At 41.4% G+C, this 20,836-nt stretch overlaps 1 protein-coding gene across 1 annotated transcript; it reads right to left on the reverse strand.

The window, feature by feature from the left end:
• Positions 1 to 4,700: 4,700 nt before the first annotated feature.
• LOC133712665 (lysine histidine transporter-like 5) lies at positions 4,701 to 6,281 on the reverse strand. Its single transcript, XM_062138777.1, has one exon. It carries the CDS (start codon positions 6,242 to 6,244, stop codon positions 4,862 to 4,864), a length of 1,383 nt encoding a protein of 460 aa, XP_061994761.1. The 5' UTR covers positions 6,245 to 6,281; the 3' UTR covers positions 4,701 to 4,861.
• Positions 6,282 to 20,836: the final 14,555 nt, after the last annotated feature.

The following is a 20,836-nucleotide window of genomic DNA, read 5'->3' on the forward strand; positions in this document are numbered from 1 at the left end:
TTGCTCTTAGAGGCTAATTTGGTTGCTTTGGCATTGGGCTCTACAAACTTATGGATGACCATCTTTTGGGTGCCCACAGCATTATGGGTGCTACGTGAAAGAAGTCATTTTATGGGATCTGTCATTCAAGTGTGAGATCCAGGTGGGAAACACTGACTTTTTGCCGTTTTGGAGTATTTTGTTTTTTGAAGATCTTTTGGAATATGTTAATTTACCATTACATTGCTCAAATATTGTTGTTTTACTATGAAATATTTTATGTATTTAGTGTTATTTTAACAAATATGAAAAAAAAAAAAAAAAAACAACAACAACAACAAAAAAAAAAGAAAAAAGAACATGTTCTATCGAGTAAGAATGCAAATGAACTGAGCGGAATACTAAGGTGATTAAATTCTGCCGCCGTATATTTTTTTTAAGAGTTAAATACTGTTTACTCCCTGAACTTTTACCCAAAAAACACTTCAGTCTTTGTCCTTCTAATTTCACACGTTTATTCCTTGTACTCTCAATTTTGGACCAATAGATCCATTTCGTTACTCTCCGTCCAAAAACTCTGTCAAATTGCTGACGTGGCAATCATTTAGCATCAAAATGTCCATTTTACCCTCACTTATTCTTTATTTATTTATTTTTTCTATTTTTTTTTTAATTTTTATCTGTTTTCTCTTCTTCTTCCAATTGCTCTCTTTTTTTCTTCTGCTTATCGCCCCTAACCAAAGCCAAACCAACCCACATTGGTCACTCACACCTCTACCAAAACCCACCTAGCCCCAAAGCACCAAAAACCGGATTCCATGCCCAAATCTTCTTCAATTCATTTACCAAAACCTCCACAGTAGTCTTCTTCTGCCTCGACATCGACCTGCTTCAGAAGCAAACCCGGCACCTCGAAGACCGTTCGGAGGCCCATGAAATGGTTCATATGCTCATCAGAAGCTTCAGCGACATAGAGCCCCTGATGATTCAATTCTTCTTCTTTTTTAGCTTCGAAATTGATTCGGGTGGATCTTTGTAGGTGAGGTCGGCGGTCTCGGCGTCAGAAAGGGTGAGGCAGAGTGGTCGAAGGTGGGGATGGAGGCGGTGGAGGTGGAGCTACTTCCTCTCGGTGGTCAACAAGTGTTTTCTAGCGATTAATCGGCCGGTGGGCTTGGGGCTATTTTCCGATGGCGGCTGAGCAAAGACGACACTGGGATTCGACCCTGAGATCCGGTTCCTCCATGTCCCACATCGATCGAGATGCATATCGATCTTCTTGATCAAAGAGCTCTGAAATAAATTAAATCGGAGAAGCTCCGGAGGTCTAACCTGCTACGGCGACCTTCCTCGAGACTTTGGTGCTTTGGGGCTAGGTGGGTTTTGAGCAGTGTGGGCTGGTTTGGTTTTGGTTAGGGGCGATAAGCAGAAGAAAAAGAGAGAGCAACTGGAAGAAGAAGAGAAAACAGAAAAAGAAAAAAAAAATAGAAAAAAAAAATAAATAAAGAATAAGTGATGGTAAAATGGACATTTTGACGCTAAATGATTGTCACGTCAGCAAATTGACAGAGTTTTTGGACGGAGAGTAATGGAATAGACCTATTGGTCCAAAATTGAGAGTACAAGGAGTAAACGTGTGAAATTAGAAGGACAGAGACTGAAGTGTTTTTTGGGTAAAAGTTCATGGAGTAAACAGTATTTAACCCTTTTTGAAACAAGCTTGAACTCGACTCAAAATTGAATTTATTTTTTTTAATCTCAAGCTCAACTTAATTTGATTGATTTTTTCCAATCTCAAACGTGGCTCAGCGCAACTTAGCTTAATGGTAGAACAAGCTCGGCTTATTTTGATCTTAAGTACAAAAGATGTTGAAAAATAATACAAACAGTCATGAAAAAACAATAGTTTGTATATTCCATAGCCAAAACAGTAACACATAAGTATCTAAAGTTAAAATTTATTTTTCCTTCTTTTTTTCTTTTTTAAAAGGAGTGGGTGTCAATCCATTAAAATGTATGTAACATTACATCACGACTCACCATCGCGGGCTACGTAAATATTGAGCCATGTCTAGGCTACCCTAAAGCAACCCAAAATAATATCACCATAAAATGAAGCATTAAGTAACCAGTAACTTGACAATATTAGGGATTAGAGAAGACAATATCAAGCAAGAACCCCTATTAATTCGTAACCTGAACCAAAAGTCAAGGTCCCAAAACATCAGAACCTAGATTTCTTGTGTAATCCTCATAGATTCAAAATACATATCCAATAATGTATGGGGCGATGTACCACAACCCGCATAAGCCCACCAAGAGCACAGGTACAACCGTACAGGCCCAGCTTTCGAACCCGCCTTCACTGTCACAGATAATGCGACTGACTCGAAAACAAACTAGAATGGTGCTGCAAATCAAGATTTGTAGCAAGGATTGGCTTGGAATCTAGACATAACTCGAAGCCCAACAATCGATGCAATGCGAGCGCCAACCAAAAACTCAGCTAGGGGAACAACAACGCCACCACCATGAACTAGACAAAGCACCTTTGAGATAGACTACCTGCACGCGCAGTCAGGAGGATAAGAGGTTAGAACTGGGATCCCAAATTCTAACACAGCCTCCCAAACCAGCAAGCCACCACTGTCGATCATCCTCACTGAGAACTACATGAACCCGATTTGATCTACGTCAAACAAGGTGAGAGATGGGTGCAACACCTATCTTTGAGTACTGAGGATTCGACGGCCAAATACCACGAAAACCAACAATGCGGACCAATAAGATTGGCGTATCAAACCCTAAGGTTTACTACCGTGGGGGGGGGGGGAGAGATCTCATTCTAGACTTTCATTTTCCCTTGATATTTACATTATAAATTACTTGTGCCCTTTATTTAAATTATCCATAGGAAAGCTGTATTTTATTAGTCAAGTTTCTTTAATATATCAACTGTTCGAGTAAATTCAGCTATTATCGACCAATTTTATTTACTTGTGTCCTCTTTTATGTACTCAAGCAACTTCTCCCTTGGCCAACGTTGCCCAACCTAAGTAGTGCCTGCAGCTTGACTAACAAATTAAGCTGTATTTTATTAGTCAAGTTTCTTTAATATATCAACTGTTCGAGTAAATTCAACTATTATCGACTAATTTTATGTACTTGTGCCCTCTTTTATGTACTCAAGCAACTTCTCCCTTGGCCAATGTTGCCCAACCTAAGTAGTGCCTGCAGCTGGACTTGATGGCTCAAGCTCTCGAATCATAACCTTCCAACGTGGTTTAAGAACATAAAAGGTATAACTTTCTAACGACGCTAAAGCCAATTAAGGAGATGTAAAAAGAGGAATGTGGGCTTTGAAAACTGTTTCTGTTGGTATCAGGATTCCTCCATTTAGAGAATCATGGGATGAGTACCTTCCACTGTGGGACATGTCAAGATAAAGAGGGGTCAGGGGTAGACCAGGGTTGGCGGCCTATAACTCTCAGATGTCTAAATCAGTATTAATGTGAGATAAAGATAGAGTAACAGTACGGAGAAGGTACAGTTTTGACATACTTGATTTGAAAGTATCTACCTGTATGTATAGTTAATGTTAGGCATTGTGCCCTTGAGGCTTCAATGTGGGAGGGTGTGCTCCTTTCCACATGATGAGCAAGTCTTGAAGCCGACCTGGGGGCTGTTCTGCATCCATGTTTTGCTGCCCACTGGAGGTGGTTCTTGTCAACATGAATGCGGGCAACTTGTCCTACTCAGCTGTGGGGGCTTCGGCGTGTCTCTAGCAGCCTAGAGGTGGTTTCTGGTGGGCTATTTGGCTTTGTGCTCTATATGCATGTGGTATGAACAAAAACAATGTTTGGTTCAGAGAAAGAAACTACTTTGATAACAATCTTTGAAGCTAATGAAGGAGGTATAACCTACTATAATTATTACATAAATTCATATATTGTCCATGATTGAGAAGATGAAAATAAATTTTAAAGTAATAGGAACATAATTAGGACAATTTAGATTAGAAAATGTATATAAAATAACACATGAAGTGTGTTAACAAGAACAAATTAAGACATTTAGAGGTATAAATATCAAAGTTTATTTATTGACCTAAGTATAAGGTAATTGGAACAAGACATTCATCACATAGTACTTTTATCTAGATGGTGTTGATGCAATACGACCAATCTAACTAGGAAGACATCAAAGTTTATTTATTGACCTAAGTATGAGGTAATTGGAACAAGACATTCATCATATAGTACTTTTATCTAGATGGTGTTGATGCAATACGACCAATCTAACTAGGAAGACATCATCATAAGATAAATTAGATTGACATTAAAATACTAAAGGTTATACATAGTGCCCAACATTGTCATATTGCAGTTGATTTCAGACATAAGAAGCATGTGTAAGTGAAAGTGCCAATGATGATTGGGGTTTAGATGTATTGAAAAAAAAATTGGTTTAATGTGTCTAACAAGATATCCTACCATGCACTACCCTTTTTTTTTTTTGAATGCGCTACCAACCTTTTTAGGTGTAATCTAAACGTATCAGCGTTATGTCCCAAGTGTAAAAAATCGGAAGAAACATGAGATCATGCTTTAGTTGAGGGAGATTTTGCACAACAAATGCAAAGTTTAAGTCTTTTTATATTATTTTTGTTTTTTTTTTAAGATTAACTCAATTCAATAACTAATCATTGTTCTTCAACAAATAGCTCGAACAAAGAATGAGTTTTCTTTTTTATTAAAAATAACTAAAAACAAACTACATAAATCTCAAAAAGAGAAGTACATGGAAATTTTATACTTAAACGCACTCTTACAGAGTATCTACTCTGTTCTAAGAAAACAATAACAAAAATCAGTTTGTAAGTGTACTAAGAAAAGAAACGGTAAGTTTTGGCTTGCATGTAAATTGTACGTGCCCCTCCTATTGGTGAAAGAACTGCCAGCAGGACGCCCATAACAATGCATACCCATGAAGTAAGCCAATGAAAGCTAAATGTTTTTGGTTTTTGGGTGATAAGCCACATAACACAAGGCATATAAAACGATATAGAGGAGAATACCAAGCCTCCAAATAATCCTAATAAGCCTCCAAAAAATGGAATGCACATTGCAACAAACCCTGCTGCGGCTACATATAAACTACGAGCAATGATCCGCAAAGGTCGTCCAGGGGTAAAACCCCGATTTTCTACCAAATATTGCTCGATCTGGTCAAACACGGGCATACTGAAAACTTGGTAGCTTCCAATAACATGAAGAAACACCATAAAGTTAGCCGCTGCAATTAGCCATGCAGGCTTATCTAGTGATATGAGAACATCATCCTCTACAAGACGGCCATAAGCCCAGTAACCAGACACTGCAACCGGGATATAGCAAAATGCTACAATAACATAAGCTACCACAACACCTTTCCACATAGCATATTTTGATGGTTTCTCTGGAGTTGAAGGAATTGTAGCTTGAATTTCTAGAGATACACTATGTCCTGCAAAAGCAAATGCTATTGTTCCACACCCATTCAAGATATCAAAGACTTGACCAGCAGTTGTAGAAGATCGAACTCCATAGCTCATATTCTCATGATGTTTCGTACCTTGGATTGTTGATGCCACAAATGCTATTAAAGAATAACCACAAGACATGACCGCAGCCAACAGAGAAACTCCCTTTAAAGAATTGAAATTTGGAGATTGAGATATCACAAATTGCAAGCAAATAAAGAAAAGGATGAAGTAAGTTGTTCTAATATCACCCCATGCCGGAATGAGAAGTTCAAAGACTTTCTTCAATGATTTGCCACCGGTGACGCAATACACAATGCCTGAAGCCACTTGGACAGTAGTTTGTTGTGGCATGATAATCCAATACCCCAGTTTGGGTCCGAAACAATGCTGCCCTAGTTCTGGGTAACGATCGAATCGCTTTCCGGGCACACTCTCATGCAATTCCACAAGTTGCCAGAACGAGTAGAAGGTGATCAACCAAGAAAGAGCAATAGCTGTGATTCCTGGAATCCAACCAAGTTGTGACATTGCATATGGTAACCCTAGAATTCCGGCACCAACAGTCGCCGTAACATTGTGGAAAGCCGAATAATACCATTTTGCATTCCTATCAGCAGTTATCGGGAGCCAGTTTGATGCATCAATTTGTTGCTGGCTTATAGTTTTATCACCAGCTTGTTCATTTCCCCTTTCATCTTGGTTGTTTTGCTGAGGAAGGGTAGTCGACTGAGTTAGGTTGCTCATACTGTCACTTGATGAACTGAGAGGTACTGAGTGTTTATCTTATGAGAAATGCAACCAATGGAAGAGTTTATACATAAAAAAAGAAGAAGATTCAATTCCAAATAAGATAAAGTACTTAGAGATCCTTAATTGGTGGGTGTTGAATGAATCAGTCGTGGAAGATCTAAATTTAAAGGTTAAACAGAAAAACAAAGAAAAAAAAATCAAATAAGCTATATCGATTCTTTTGACTCGGAAAAGGGCCATGCTTTAAGGAAGTTATAGATCATGTTAGTTAGTTGACTATTTAAGAAGGAAATTAACCATTTTTTTAATCATTAAATGTGAAATGTATTATTCAAATGAGCCTAACTGATTGTGCAAAGTCTATATGGTGTCAAATTTAAATAGAAGACAACTACAGTCCACAAGGAATATAATAAAGGGCTTAGACTCTAGAAGACCAAATCATAAAAGAAGAACAAAAATGCAAACTGATATGTGCACCAATTCATTGTTCTCATCCAGATCTTTGTGCTATCATCATATAAAGGTGAAACTCCGCCGAATATCTACGATAGAATTTTGGATGTACATTTATTTATCTTAGAATGAAATATATATGAGTTCTCGCAAAAGGGATCCCAACCTTCACCTTGTCACATGGCTTAATCGCTATAGATGCCATGACACTACTAATTTAATTCAAAAATAACTACTATCACTAATGGAAAAAAGTTGCAGTTCGTGAGTGCTCTTAAGTGAAAGAGAGCGCTGAGATGGATGGTGGTTTCATAAGAAAGAGCATAGATTAGGTTGGAAAAACTTGAACTAGCTAGACAAAAAAAAAAGTGCTAGTATATGAGGCTGGATAAAGTAACATCCCCCCTCCCCTTGAAACCGTCAATCGAGATTGTGCTCCAAGAAAAGGGCAATTAAAAAGGGTTGTTGTGATATTTTTTTATTATTATATCAGAGAGAATTCAAATTCTCTAGAAAAACACACGTTTACAAGTTCATGTTGAATTAATTGTTTATTTTCACTTGGAAAATCTGATATGACCAAAATTTGAAGGTGCATAAAAAAGAAAAAAGAAAAAATTAATGTCCATGCCTCTTATGCAAACTGCTATGTTCATATATGATGAATGTATAGAGTTGACTGAGTTAATTTATGGGAAAATAAGTGAAGGAATGATAGAAGCATTAACACCCTCCTTCATTAGGAGAGTTTAAATTGAATATTGATGGATCGCTGATAAAAGAGAAGGAGATGCTAGTAATTATTTGTGATGAAAAGAAGATAGTTGTTTATGGTTCCATTGGATTACAATTTTACTAGAGCTAAATTATAATCACATCATTTTGGAGTCCAGGGCCGGTCCAGAGTCTTTCAAGGCCTTGGGCCAGAATTATTTTTAGGCCCCATATTTGTATATTGATAAACTCAAATATAAGTCCTTTTTTTTCTTCAAAATTTGTCAAGAGAGCAACAAAGTCTATATATATTCTAATTTCAGAATTTTTTGAAGATTAACACAACTACACAAAAGAAATGATGTTTCTTTCTTAACTGAAATGAAATTACAAAAAAAAAAAAAAACATCTTTCAGAGTGTGTTTGGATTAGGAAAAAAATGATGGAATTTAATTGAAAGTGAGGATTTCATAATTCCTAAAAGTCAATTCTCTCGTTTGGCATTATCAGATTGGAAGTTTTAAATTTCTCTGTGGAAAAAAACGAAGGAATTCGTTATTTAAATTCCTCACTTCAATTTCCACCAAAATATGTGTCATTTATGAATTCCTTTGCAGTATTCAATTTTTATTTCCAAAACAAGACTTTTTTCTATTTTATCTTTTTATTTGTTTTAAAATTTCTTAATTTATTACACATTTCAAATCCTAAATAGATGCAACCAAACAATAGAAATTGCAATTAATGAAATTTTAGATTGATGAAGTTAAAGATTCCATCATTTATAAATTCCTACGAATTTTATAATTTTCTCATCCAAATGCACCGAAAATGAAAATGTCAAAATTCCAACAACCAATAAAAACCCCTACTGCAAAACTCAGCAAAATCATAAACAAAACATGCATTAGTATTGAAGGTTAACCGAACTTATTAAAAAAAAATGCATGATCTCTTTCTCATTCTCTATTGGAGTCTAGAAAAGTAGAAGACATACATTTTTTTATTATTTAAAAAACCCTAATTTTTACAGATGAAACAATAAAGAAAAGGAAGAAAAAAAACACAGAAGAGAACCATAGGGAAGAAATATGCGGCAATGACTCGATGTGCTTGTGAGAGAAGATGGATTGAGAGAGATGTGGAGGGAAAGTTGAGAAAAGAGAAATTGTCTTCTTGTTATATGGAAGAGAGAAAGACATTGGTCATGTTGCAAAGAAAGAGAAAAATTATCTGGGAGAGAGATCCTAACTTTAATTCTAATTAATTACAACCTCCTTGATTTTTTTAGTTTTTCATATCATTTTTTTCCCTTTATCATTCCAAAAATGACCTCATAGCGAACACATTTATACACTAATATGTACATTGGGCTTTTATAATTGGTGCCCCATTTCATTTGCGGCCCTGGGCTGTCGCCTTGGTTGCCCAGCACTAAGGGCGGGCCTGTTGGAGTCGAATGCATAAGTAGTTTTGAATTTGATTCTTTAAACTCATAAGACCATAATTGTAGATGGCCATACGTAGGATGGATTAAAAATGCTTTTAAGACATTTTCTCCTATTTTACTCGTTTGTGTCTCGCTATTGCAATAGAAATTGTGCATGAATTAACTCAATTTGCAGCTAAGAATAACATCCTTTACACTTGAAATGTGAATTTTGCTTATAGATGCCAACGAGTAATAAAGACTGCATTTTTAGACAAACAATTATATTCCAGTCACAACTAATACACAAATTTACTTAGCATCCACATTGACATAAATGAACCCAATCCTTGCTTAAAGAAGCGGTAGTAAGTTTCTTTCACATGCGTCTAGTAGTGAGTCCCCAACGTTGAGTCTAATGGGCAAGGGTGAACATGATCCTGTGGGGGTTTGTCTCCAAAGATCGAGTTTGGTCTGGATATGAATGGAAGGTCTACATTTACTGTTGGACGACGGGTTTTGTGGGGCTTTATAGGCAAAGCTATTTTCCTTGCCGTGCCTCTTTGATTGTACAGTTTTTGAATTGTCAACACCTCTCTTCTCGTTGGTGGCATTGTCCTTCTTAATTGCGAAGTCTTCGTGGTAATGTTGTGTGGTGCTACGATCTTGATTGGGTAGCAATGAAACTCTTGGGCGATGACTTTACTGCTCGCAGAGCCTGTTCGACTCATGGGCTAGTGATGGTTCCAGTCGTTAAAGGTCGTATGGAAGTGGTGATACAGCTTGAATGCAGGGAAGATAAAGTTGTTATGGGCCGAGTCTTTATTCCTTCGTGAACCAGGTTAGTTCTATCTTGTTTGACTCAAATTAATTAGGTGGTAGGGAGCAAGGATTTGGGCTTGATGGTAGGGACTACCGTTTTAATTCCTCATCTCTTGCTATTTTCTTTAGAGCATCCCTTGAACTATTTCATGGTGTATTTGTGGTAGACTTATTTCATTGACTAGTATTGATGTTGTACATACATGTACATTTGCAAGCATAATTAGCTATAATGGGCCACGCTCATTGTACCGCCAAAGGTACTAATTCCAACCAAAGGAATGACATACAGGTACACCGCCAGGCGGGCTACAACCTCAGCGTCGGATCACCCCCAGATCACCGCCGATGCGCCGTGCCAAGATAGCATCAGAAGCTCCTGAAGCTGGGAACTGAAGCACATCAGTCCCACATCGAAAACAAGGAGGAGGTCAGCCTCCTTACCTATAAAAGGTTCTCTCCTCTCTCCTCATTAATTACGCATTCAATACTTACCTACTGTTACTTTGTCAACATAAATACATTGACTAACTTAGGCATCGGAGAGTTGAAGACCGCCCAGCGCGGTCTCCCTCTGACGCCCTTTGTATTTTATTTGACAGGTAGCGGAAGCTTTGAGAGCATCACAAGTATCGATCCGCCCACCGGATCAACGTTAACAAAGATTCAGCTACCGCCGAACTTGTAGACATTAACATTGGCGTCGTCTGTGGGAATCCTTGAACAAAAGATCATCCCACCACAATCACCATGACTAACGGTAGCGGGGGAAACGCTGAAGAGCAGGCATACTATTCCGCCATTCCCCAACCCTCCGACCCAGCGGTAGGCGTTAACCGCGCACTATTCACAACCCCGGCCAACCCCGGCATTGAGGCAAATCCAAGCAGCAGCCGCCCGCCGGGCCAAGATCTCATCACTATGTACGAGCTAGCACTGGCGGATCTTCATAAGGCAAACAGAGAACGTGAGGAGGAGCGCAAGGAGAAGGCTGAGGCTCAAAGACAGTTGACTACGCTTGTTTGGCTCCAATTTTGCTGCAGCTGGTCAACAGTCTCTTTTCTTGCGCAGGCGTGCCAGCACCGTTCGGGTGCGGTCGTCGGGGGTGTCCCTTGACCTGACTTCTTTCAAGCAATTGTGGACGAGGAGAGCACCAACCTCGTCGTGGGATTCTTTGTGCCTCGTGGCGAGGACTTTTGCTGAGCTTTCTTCTTGTTAACACAATCGATACTCAATATTGTAGATCGAGCAGAGCGACATCACCGGGAAATGTTGAGATCTTGCTAAAGCGTGACTTTAGCTTGGCTGGGTTGCTAGGGCGTTACCCTTGCTTGGCTGGTTCTGTAACCGTTGTGGTCGCGGCACTACCGTCGGCTCCCGAGGAGACTAGGACCGAAGCACGTTGACAGAGGGTTTGGTGGCACTGAAAGTCGGCTTCTGAAAAGACTAGGACTAGGAGTGTGATCACCGCTAAGAGAAAGAGAAGGAGAGGAGTTGCTCTTAGAGAGGTTTGCTCTAGAGAGAACTTAGATCATCTTAGAGATGTTGTTGTTGTGTTGTGAATGTGTCTTTTAGAATGAGAAGAGAAGGTGTTTATATAGGGAAGAAAAAGAAGAGTGAAATGATGAGTGGAAGAAAAATAATGAAAGTGGAATATGAAAGTGATTTGTAAAATATGGAAAAGATAGAGAAATGATGAAATGAAAGCAAGGCATGAAGGTGCAACAACATGGAAGTGATGATGATCTATTAAAGAGATTGTCTTGAAAAATATATCCAAGGAAAAGAAGAAAAGCATCTAGCTTTCTTCATGTGGGTAGGAAACATGAACATGTGAATATTGAGCTGGTTTTAGGTCAGTTTCTGCCCCTTTATTCCTTCAATTATTTCTCCAACAAGACTTCATTATATTCCTTCGACTTCTTCATATGAAATGTTCCACTATGAGTGTAGATCACCCTGGTAAAATTTCAGATTTTTATTCCATGTGGTTGGGCCGAAAATGCTGCTGGACCTCTTACAGGTCCAGTTTTCCAGTTTTGCTTCTGTAGAAAATTGGGCTGATTGTTTGAAGGCCTTCCACTCAACAAAAGTTCTTGCACTCTTCATAAGAAATGATCCTTGGGCTGTCTAGAATGGATCTGGAAAGTTTCAGCACATTTCGATTTCATTTGGTTAGTCTGCCACCCCTCCTTCCTTGTCTAGCTCGGTTTTTCCTAGCCGAAGTAGGAAAATATGCTAAAGTTGACTTGTCATACTTCCATAGTAGGCTTTATTTAGCCTCTAAATATATATTTCGAGCTTGTCGACAATATATAGCTTGAGCCACTGATATTGGCTCAATTTCTCCAAGACGTGCCTTGTCAGGCCAAAATGTTCATTTTGGGTCCAAACATTGCCCCCCAGACCTCGAAGTCAAAGGTCCTCGTCTTGACTGAAGAGGTCTTGAATCAGCACTCCTCTTATAATGTCGTTGCTCCAAAGCCACTTGTATTGGCTTGACTGTTTCCATATAGGCCTCTAAATAGGCCATAAAGCTTGAATGCCACTATTGAATTGCCTTTGTCATGAACTGACGCTTCCTTTGCCAACTTTATTGCCCCCCATGGATCTAGCGAAACTTGGGCAGGTTGTAGGCAATCAAAACTTTTGCGTGCCCCCCATGCGAAGGAGACTGCTTTTGATCGCGAATGAGGATCCTTCTCTTCCTTGGTGGTAGCTTCGCCATGTGTATAGCAACAAGTATCTGCCTTGTTTGCTGGCTCTCTGTTGATTTTTTCAAATGTAGGTGTTGGAGCCGCTTTCCTGGCTAGATCAAGGCCTATAGTACTTGGCGAAATAAGATGCAAAATAGCAAACTGTTTGCTTTCATTTAATCCTTCGCGAGTCTTATGCCAAAGAGGAAGATTGGATCATGGTTATCGTCATCATGACGTGTGATCAATTGAAACCACCATATTTTGCTGCAACTTTAGCATCTAAAACCGCATCGGTTTTAATCATGTTTTAAAAAACATCAGGCCACTATGCTGGCCCTGCGGTGATAGGAAAAGGTGGAATATCTTCACTGTCGCCTTAGATGCGATTCTCAAGATGGAATAATGACTCATTAATTATCAACTAGGGCCACTCACTGGCCCAGCTAATAAATTAATCTCCAAACATATTTGAGCAATAAATCAAAGCGTATTGGAGAAGTATCTTCACTGTCGCCTTAGATGCGATTCTCAAGATGGAATAATGACTCATTAATTATCAACTAGGGCCACTCACTGGCCCAGCTAATAAATTAATCTCCAAACATATTTGAGCTATAAATCAAAGCGTATTGGAGAAGTATCTTCACTGTCGCCTTAGATGCGATTCTCAAGATGGAATAATGACTCATTAATTATCAACTAGGGCCACTCACTGGCCCAGCTAATAAATTAATCTCCAAACATATTTGAGCTATAAATCAAAGCGTATTGGAGAAGTATTCCTTGCGACCTAGAAATGGCATCCAAGAAACCATTCGTTATCGATCAGGCAGATGAAATCACTGAGAAAGCCGCATTCGCCTGGCGAACTAACATGAGTGTTCGATGTAGAAGTCAGAACGGAGAGGAGAGAAGTCGACTGATGGGCTTTGGTGGCGGTGATAGTCAAGCGAGTCTGGGTCCCACACCTCGTGATCGTTTGCCAGATGATGCTATGGCCTATTATGGGCTTCCCATCCGCCGTCCCATAGCGGCTCTTCGGCAGGTGCCTGGTGATTTTAGCAGTTGGGGACCAAGGAGGAAAGTGGGCTACTGGCCTACCGTCGCTCCCGAGGAAAATATTTGGTATCAGGAGAACCGAGCGAGAGATTTGGCCCGATGGGATGCGGTGGGTATCACCCAAACCATCGATCTATGCTTCTGTCTTCCCAATAATACTAGCCCTGCACCGCTAGCTGCCGCTCTTTGCTTCTGGAACACCTCCAGCAATACATTCGATTTCCGGTTTGGGCAGATGAGCATAACTCTGCTGGATGTTCTTACCATCACGGGGTTGCCCATTGACTTTGACCCCTATGTGCATGGTCAGTTTGATGGCACTCAATTTTCTTTGAGAATGGATATGGCTGGTCGAGGGCATCACAGCAGATCCTACCCATCCTGGCGCGAATATTACTGCACCCGGCGTGACCATACAGGAGGTATCGCATTCCTGGAATTCTGGCTTTGCAAATTTATCTTTTGCACTTCTTCCAACAAACCTACTGGACCTTGGAATTCTCTGGCCACTGCTCTCTACAATGGTATTTGCGTTGGCCTTGGGCAACCTGTATTGGGTGCGTTATATCGCTCCCTTTATAGAGCCGTAATGCGCCCATTTGATACCGAAATTAGTGGCCCCTTCTGGATCCTTGCCTTTTGGCTGCAGATTTATTTCCCTCTCTTCCGTCGCGGTGATATTCCAAAGGAACCTCCAGTTGATTCCCTTTTGGGGAACTGGCTTTGCCGCAACGTAAGGTATCGAGCTCCACCCTACTCCGAGTGTTTTATTTACTTGTACTTGCTGGGAGAGATGCCGGACCCAAAAATAGTCCTTTCTAGGCGATTCCCTCCTCCCCTTGATGATGGCTTTCTGCCCAGTGGACGGGATCATAGCGAAAGAGCCTTCCTGGCCTTTCGTCGCGCCATCTCCTGCTTGGATATTCGTCTTGCCACTGAACGCGTAAGTTATGAGCTCTATGCCCCTAACCATTTTGCTCGCCAATTTGGGTTGGCCCAGTTGGTACCCTGGCCTCTGGTTGATTCTGCCAATTACTACACCTCTTGGCGGAGATTAGCCCCACTTGGGTCTGCCCCCTTTCAGAGTCAGTTTACTTTGATAGTGATTCCCCCTTGGGTCAGAGCGCTGTACCCCCTCAACGATGTCGACGATGATTATGTTGATTGGTGGAAAGAAGTGTCCGTGAACTGTTGGGACCTGCCACATGACGAACTCTTCGTCCTGATCTTTCGTGGCATGAGTAGTCCTGGTCCGGAGGACAGCAAGATTCTTGAGTGCTTCTCCAACCCTGCAGCACAACCCCCGCGACCTATTCTACCTTCTCGCTTATTGCGTCCAGGGATACAAATCCACGAGCCTAGGGCAACAGTAAGTTTTTGTCTTTCTTCACCATTCTTTTTCCTTGTGTTGATTTTCCCGCTCTTATTCCTGAGTGTGTTTTGCAGCAAACTACCTGGAGCAGGATAGCCTCTGTTCAGGCGGGGAAACAAAAGGCAATAGCAGAGGAGACTTCTGAGGGAGAGTCTTCGCATGATGAAGATCCCGCTGAGGTAATTTAGTTAAGAATGATCCCAAACTTGTATATTTGGTGCTTCCCCCCTTTTTGAGTTATGAATCTTTTCTCGTACAGGCCACTGCTGTCTTTGCTTGCAAACGCGATCGAGCTCAATTCGTCGAAGAGAGTTTTGAAGATGACGAACCTCTGGGAATGCGATTGGTAAACTCCGACCCCGTCTTATCCTTTTTAAATTTTAGAATCTGGGCAGGATCTTCACTATGTATCTTTTGACAGGTCCGTCAAAGGACCACTAATCCCTCTCGCCTGAGCGAGGCTGGACCCTCAGCCACTGCAGAAAAGCCAACTCTCTCGCTAGTTCAAGCATCAACTAACCCCGTGGCGCCTCTTCCGTCTCCCACATCTACAGAGCATCTGCAAGGTCCTACCATTCTAATAACGATCTCCGATGACGACTCCTCGGAGCATGAAAGTGTGGAAAGCCACTCTGAGGATTCTGCCGCTTATGAGGAACTGATGACGACAGAGATTCTCGCGGCACTAAAGGTCCAAGAGGTGAATGAAGTGAGGCCTCTTCCTCTTGGTGACCACGTACCAGATATTGACCCGACAACTCGAGAGGTAAGCCACTGTTGGCCAATGCTTTCCATTTCCCTTTTGATCCAACCCCACTCTCTGACATTTCTGAATCTAACCAGGATTCTGTTTGTACCGAGGAGGTGGCTACAAACGCTGAGGGTCCTATCGGTAGGACAGTCGCCCAAGAGATGAAAAATGATACTGACGGTGGTGGTGCCCCCCAAGTCTTGCGAATAAATGAGACAACCGTCGAAGCCGAGGGCCCTGTGCTTGAATCTGCTCCACTTGCCCATGGTGAGCCGCGAGTTGAGTTTCCAGATTCTCCCGCGGCTGAAGGGACAGACCAACCTATTGAAGATGAAGAAACTGAGGAAGTTGTCCACCCTTTTGCATTGGTGGTTCGTGATCCTGTGGCGCCTCCGCCGCCTCCTACCAGATTCGAGAGATTGATGAGGGTGTTAGAGGTAACTCCTCATTTTGCTGTGGATGAGGCTAAGATGGTGCTTCACGAACATCTGGGTCCTCAGGTATTGGAGACTGACATCCTCTCGCGAGTCTTGGAAGCCCTAAGGTATCTTTGCCAGGAGAAGGCATTGACCCTGCAGCAATTTAGTGCCATTGACGATCTGCTGAATGAACTTGGTGAGGCCCGCCAACGTCAACCGGCCGCGAACGCCCAGGCTCACGACACTCGAAAGGCTTTGAATAGCCTCTCTCGAGAAATGGACATCTCTCGCGGTATTTTAAATGAGCGAACCAACCGCCTGCGGGAACTACAAATCCAAAGGTCCGACTTCAAACTTCGGATCGAGGACCTCCATACCGGTTTAGCCTTTGTTGAAAACGCGATTGCTACAGAAGAAGCCCAACTTGATGAACCTCTGGCTGCTTCTGAAGAAATGGGCCGCAACTTGGCCCATCTCAGAGAACAGGCCACTCAGGCCGAAGCTAGTGCTATTGCGGCGAATCTCCGCGTGGAGGAACTTTGCTTGAAATTGAGCTTCGCGGGCCAATCTCTGTAGGCCCCCTCGAAAACTGTTCGGTCTCCTTACACGTCAATAATCCCTTCTTTTCCGAGATTTAAGGCATTAATCACTCGTTGAAAAACAACGGTCGTGAAAAAATAATCTCGTGAATAGAACAGTTACCTCCTCGAAAACCGCTCCTCACATGCTGCTAGTCCCTTTTTTCCCGAGATTTGGAATCACTAATCTCGATTTATTGACATCGGTTTTGAAATAGAACTTCATTCAAGGGTCGGGATTTGCCTGAATTCCCTATAAATAGTTGTATTTCGGGAAGGGAATACTCACAACAATTTTTTTTGAAATATTCAAGAAATGGCCTTTCAGTCCTTGCTTCTTTTTCTCCTTCTTCACAAATCTTCCCCTCATGAAATGACCTTTAGCATCTAAATTTTAGGCTTTATGGAGTAATCTTAAGCCTGGGTTAGGCCTCATGGCGTAATCTTAGGTAAACCCTTGTTTCGTCCTTCTGGGAGTCTGTAACAACAATGCCAGGCTTCAAATTGGTTTAGAAACGCGAGGGGGCTCCGAGTGTGGGATCTCCAGTCATGTAAGATCATTTTTTGAGAAAATCCCATACGCGGAGCGAAACGGGGAGAGGAGGGAAGCCAAATTGAGGTTCATCTTTCCTCCTCTGTTTCCTTTCTTCTGGACCTGGCCCGTGTTGTGCCCTCCAGATGGAAGGAGATTTGGTTCTCACCTCCTTCTCCCCCTTTCTCTTCTTGATAGAATCTTGGAGGGATGAGAAGGGATGGACTCTTTGAAGGAATGGGTTCAAGCTACAGAATGGCTGTTCCTGTACTTCACGTCCAGCTAATGGTGGTTACCAAGGCTAGAGGGGGAGCAGAGACTCAAGCTGATATTTGGTTCCTTCACTCTCTGCCCCTCCTTGGGATAATGGCGCGGCTCAACCCGGCGTTGGATTCCATAGCTGCTTCCACTTGAGAAAAGATTTAGAAGATAATCCGAAGATTCTTGTTTTGTATTCTAGCCACTTTTGGCTTTGTAATGAATGTATTGCTTTTGGCCGCAAAGCCACTTTATGAATACAATAATATTTTCTTATCCTGATATTCAAATATCCGTGAGAAGCTGTGTCAACGTGTCTCGCAAGGCCCCAAATATAGGCCCCCATAGTTGTATATTGAAAATAATATGAACTTTTAAAATATGTTCCGCGTCAAAAAGAGCCTCGTGGCGAGGTTTTTGAGGACATATGTATCTTTTGGATCCACTTGCTGGCTCCCAACTCAAAACTCTTAGAGACAATAACTTCTTCTTTTCCGAGATTTAAGGCACTAATCACTCTGTTTGGCTCCAATTTCGCTGCAGCTGGTCAACAGTCTCTTTTCTTGCGCGGGCGTGCCAGCACCGTTCGGGTGCGGTCGTCGGGGATGTCCCTTGACCTGACTTCTTTTCAAGCGATTGTAGACGAGGAGAGCACCAACCTCGTCGTGGGATTCTTTGTGCCTCGTGGTGAGGACTTTGCTGAAGTTTCTTCTTGTTCACAAGTCGATACTCAATATTGCAGATTGAGCAGAGCGAAATCACCGGGAAGTATTGAGATCTTGCTAAAGCGTGACTTTAGCTTGGCTGGGTTGCTAGGGCGTTACCCTTGCTTGGCTGGTTCTGTAACCGTTGTGGTCGCGGCACTACCGTCGGCTCCCGAGGAGACTAGGACCGAAGCACGTTGACAGAGGGTTTGGTGGCACTGAAAGTCGGCTTCTGAGAAGACTAGGACTAGGAGTGAGATCACCGCTAAGAGAAAGAAAAGGAGAGGAAGAAGAGTTGCTCTTAGAGAGGTTTGCTCTAGAGAGAACTTAGATCATCTTAGAGATGTTGTTGTTGTGTTGTGAATGTGTGATTTAGAATGAGAAGAGAAGGTGTTTATATAGGGAAGAAAAAGAAGAGTGAAATGATGAGTGGAAGAAAAATAATGAAAGTGATTTGTAAAATATGGAAAAGATAGAGAAATGATGAAATGAAAGCAAGGCATGAAGGTGCAACAACATGGAAGTGATGATGATCTATTAAAGAGATTGTCTTGAAAAATATATCCAAGGAAAAGAAGAAAAGCATCTAGCTTTCTTCATGTGGGTAGGAAACATGAACATGTGAATATTGAGCTGGTTTTAGGTCAGTTTCTGCCCCTTTATTCCTTCAATTATTTCTCCAACAAGCATTCCTAATTTCACTATGACCTCTTCATAAAAAATGTTCCATTATGAGTGTAGATCACCCTGGCAAAATTTCAGAATTTTTGGTATAGTGGTTGGGCCGAAAACGCTGCTGGACCTCTTACAGGTCCAGTTTTCCAGTTTTGCTTCTGCAAAAGATTGGACTGATTGTTTGAAGGCCTTCCACTCAAAAACATCTCTGGCACTCTTCATAAGAAATGATTCTTGGGCTGTCTAGAATGGATCTGGAAAGTTTCAGCACATTTCGATTTCATTTGGTTAGTCTGCCACCCCTCCTTCCTTGTCTAGCTCGGTTTTTTCCTAGCCGAAGTAGGAAAATATGCTAAAGTTGACTTGTCATACTTCCATAGTAGGCTTTATTTAGCCTCTAAATATATATTTCGAGCTTGTCGACAATATATAGCTTGAGCCACTGACATTGGCTCAATTTCTCCAAGACACGCCTTGTCAGGCCAAAATGTTCATTTTGGGTCCAAACATTGCCCCCCAGACCTCGAAGTCAAAGGGTCTTCGTCTTGACTGAAGAGGTCTTGAATCAGCACTGCTCTTATAATGTCGTTGCTCCAGAGCCACTTGTATTGGCTTGACTAAAATTACTTGAACAGTAGCCTCTCTCCCTCTTAATTATACATAGTGAGCATACATATATTAATCGCCAGTCTTTCTTCGCGAACCATCCTTTGCGAGGTCATGTAATTAAAACCACTTCGCTGCCAACAATTCGCAACCCAGCTTTCGCCACAATTATTGGCAAAAATATTGATTTGACCTCCTCCACTGCTAATACCATACTAGGCATATTAAATGCCTCTTGTATATGTGCCCAGACCAATACCAATGGCCTCTTAAGTATATTAGCAAGTTCCAGCCACTATTAGGCAAGAACACAATTTTTTGCATCCTCCGCGACGCACAAATTTGAAACTCTTTTTGTATTTTTGTATTATTATTATTATTATTATTATTATTTTTTTTTTTTAATAAGACATTGTGAATCAAGGTTTAGACATGCGGCCCAAGTATAGTCGTCTAGACACAAATTTTCTTTCAAATCCTTTGGGCAACCTTACTGAAATGGCCAGGTGGGGGAGGGCGAACAAGAGAGGCAGAATCCATTTTGGCATGAGCTACTCCCACATAGTGGTTTAGGCCCATTTGCACGCACTTCTGGATTCAAGAACCTGTCATGAACGTTGTCCCCTTTCTAGACACCATTTCACATAGGCTATACTTACTAAGATGAGAAAGGTCATAAGTGTGAAGACAGTTCAACAAGTGTTAATAAAAGCCGCCCTTAACCTTAAGGGACCTGAACTAGGCACCAATAAGGAGTTTAGGCCAATATTAACAAAAGAGACTTCACCTATTCCGTTATGATTCACAAATGACGAAAATAAAAATGAAAACTGAAAATTGACAGGAAATTTAAAAACAAAGAAAGAAGTTAGCAGCACTATATTTGGCTAACCTCCAGAAGGCCACGGGGGAGGCCATCTATGCTTCATTCCAAGCTCTGATGTATCAAAATTTGTAGGGTAAAAATCCCTCCTGTGAGAGCTTGTAGGAAAAGAACAAAGATACTTCTCGTCGAAGAATTGGAAGCAATTTGGCTCGTAGGAGGAGTAATCTTGCCCCCCAAGTATCTTTGTTGGCATAGAATTAGCCACAGATTGGCCATTATAGACGACCACTTGTTGGTTTGAATTCTCATGATCAAGAGCCTCAAAAACAACAATTAGGTCGCCTAGATCATATTTAATCACCGCTTGGCTATTAGAATTTTTAAGAAATTCCTTTTGGTGATCAACAGAATGAACATGGGCTCCATCTTGCCCCCATGCATCTGATCAGTAGCCACGTATTTGGCTTGATCCGTGGAGAAGTCAGATATTTGTTCAGCGACAATTGTATTGTCAGAAGAACAATCTTGTTGATGACCTTTTCCATGCACAACCTCTGTGTAAGGCTGTGACTCACCAGTGAGACCCTTAGGTTGATTGCCACCTATAGGCAACTTAGTCTCAGAAACGACTTCTTCGCGAGCAGGTTCTTGACGTTCCAATTCGCCTTGTGTTTGTTGTGAATTAG

The sequence above is a fragment of the Rosa rugosa genome, chromosome 5 (assembly GCF_958449725.1).
Source record: "Rosa rugosa chromosome 5, drRosRugo1.1, whole genome shotgun sequence".
NCBI lineage: Eukaryota > Viridiplantae > Streptophyta > Magnoliopsida > Rosales > Rosaceae > Rosa > Rosa rugosa.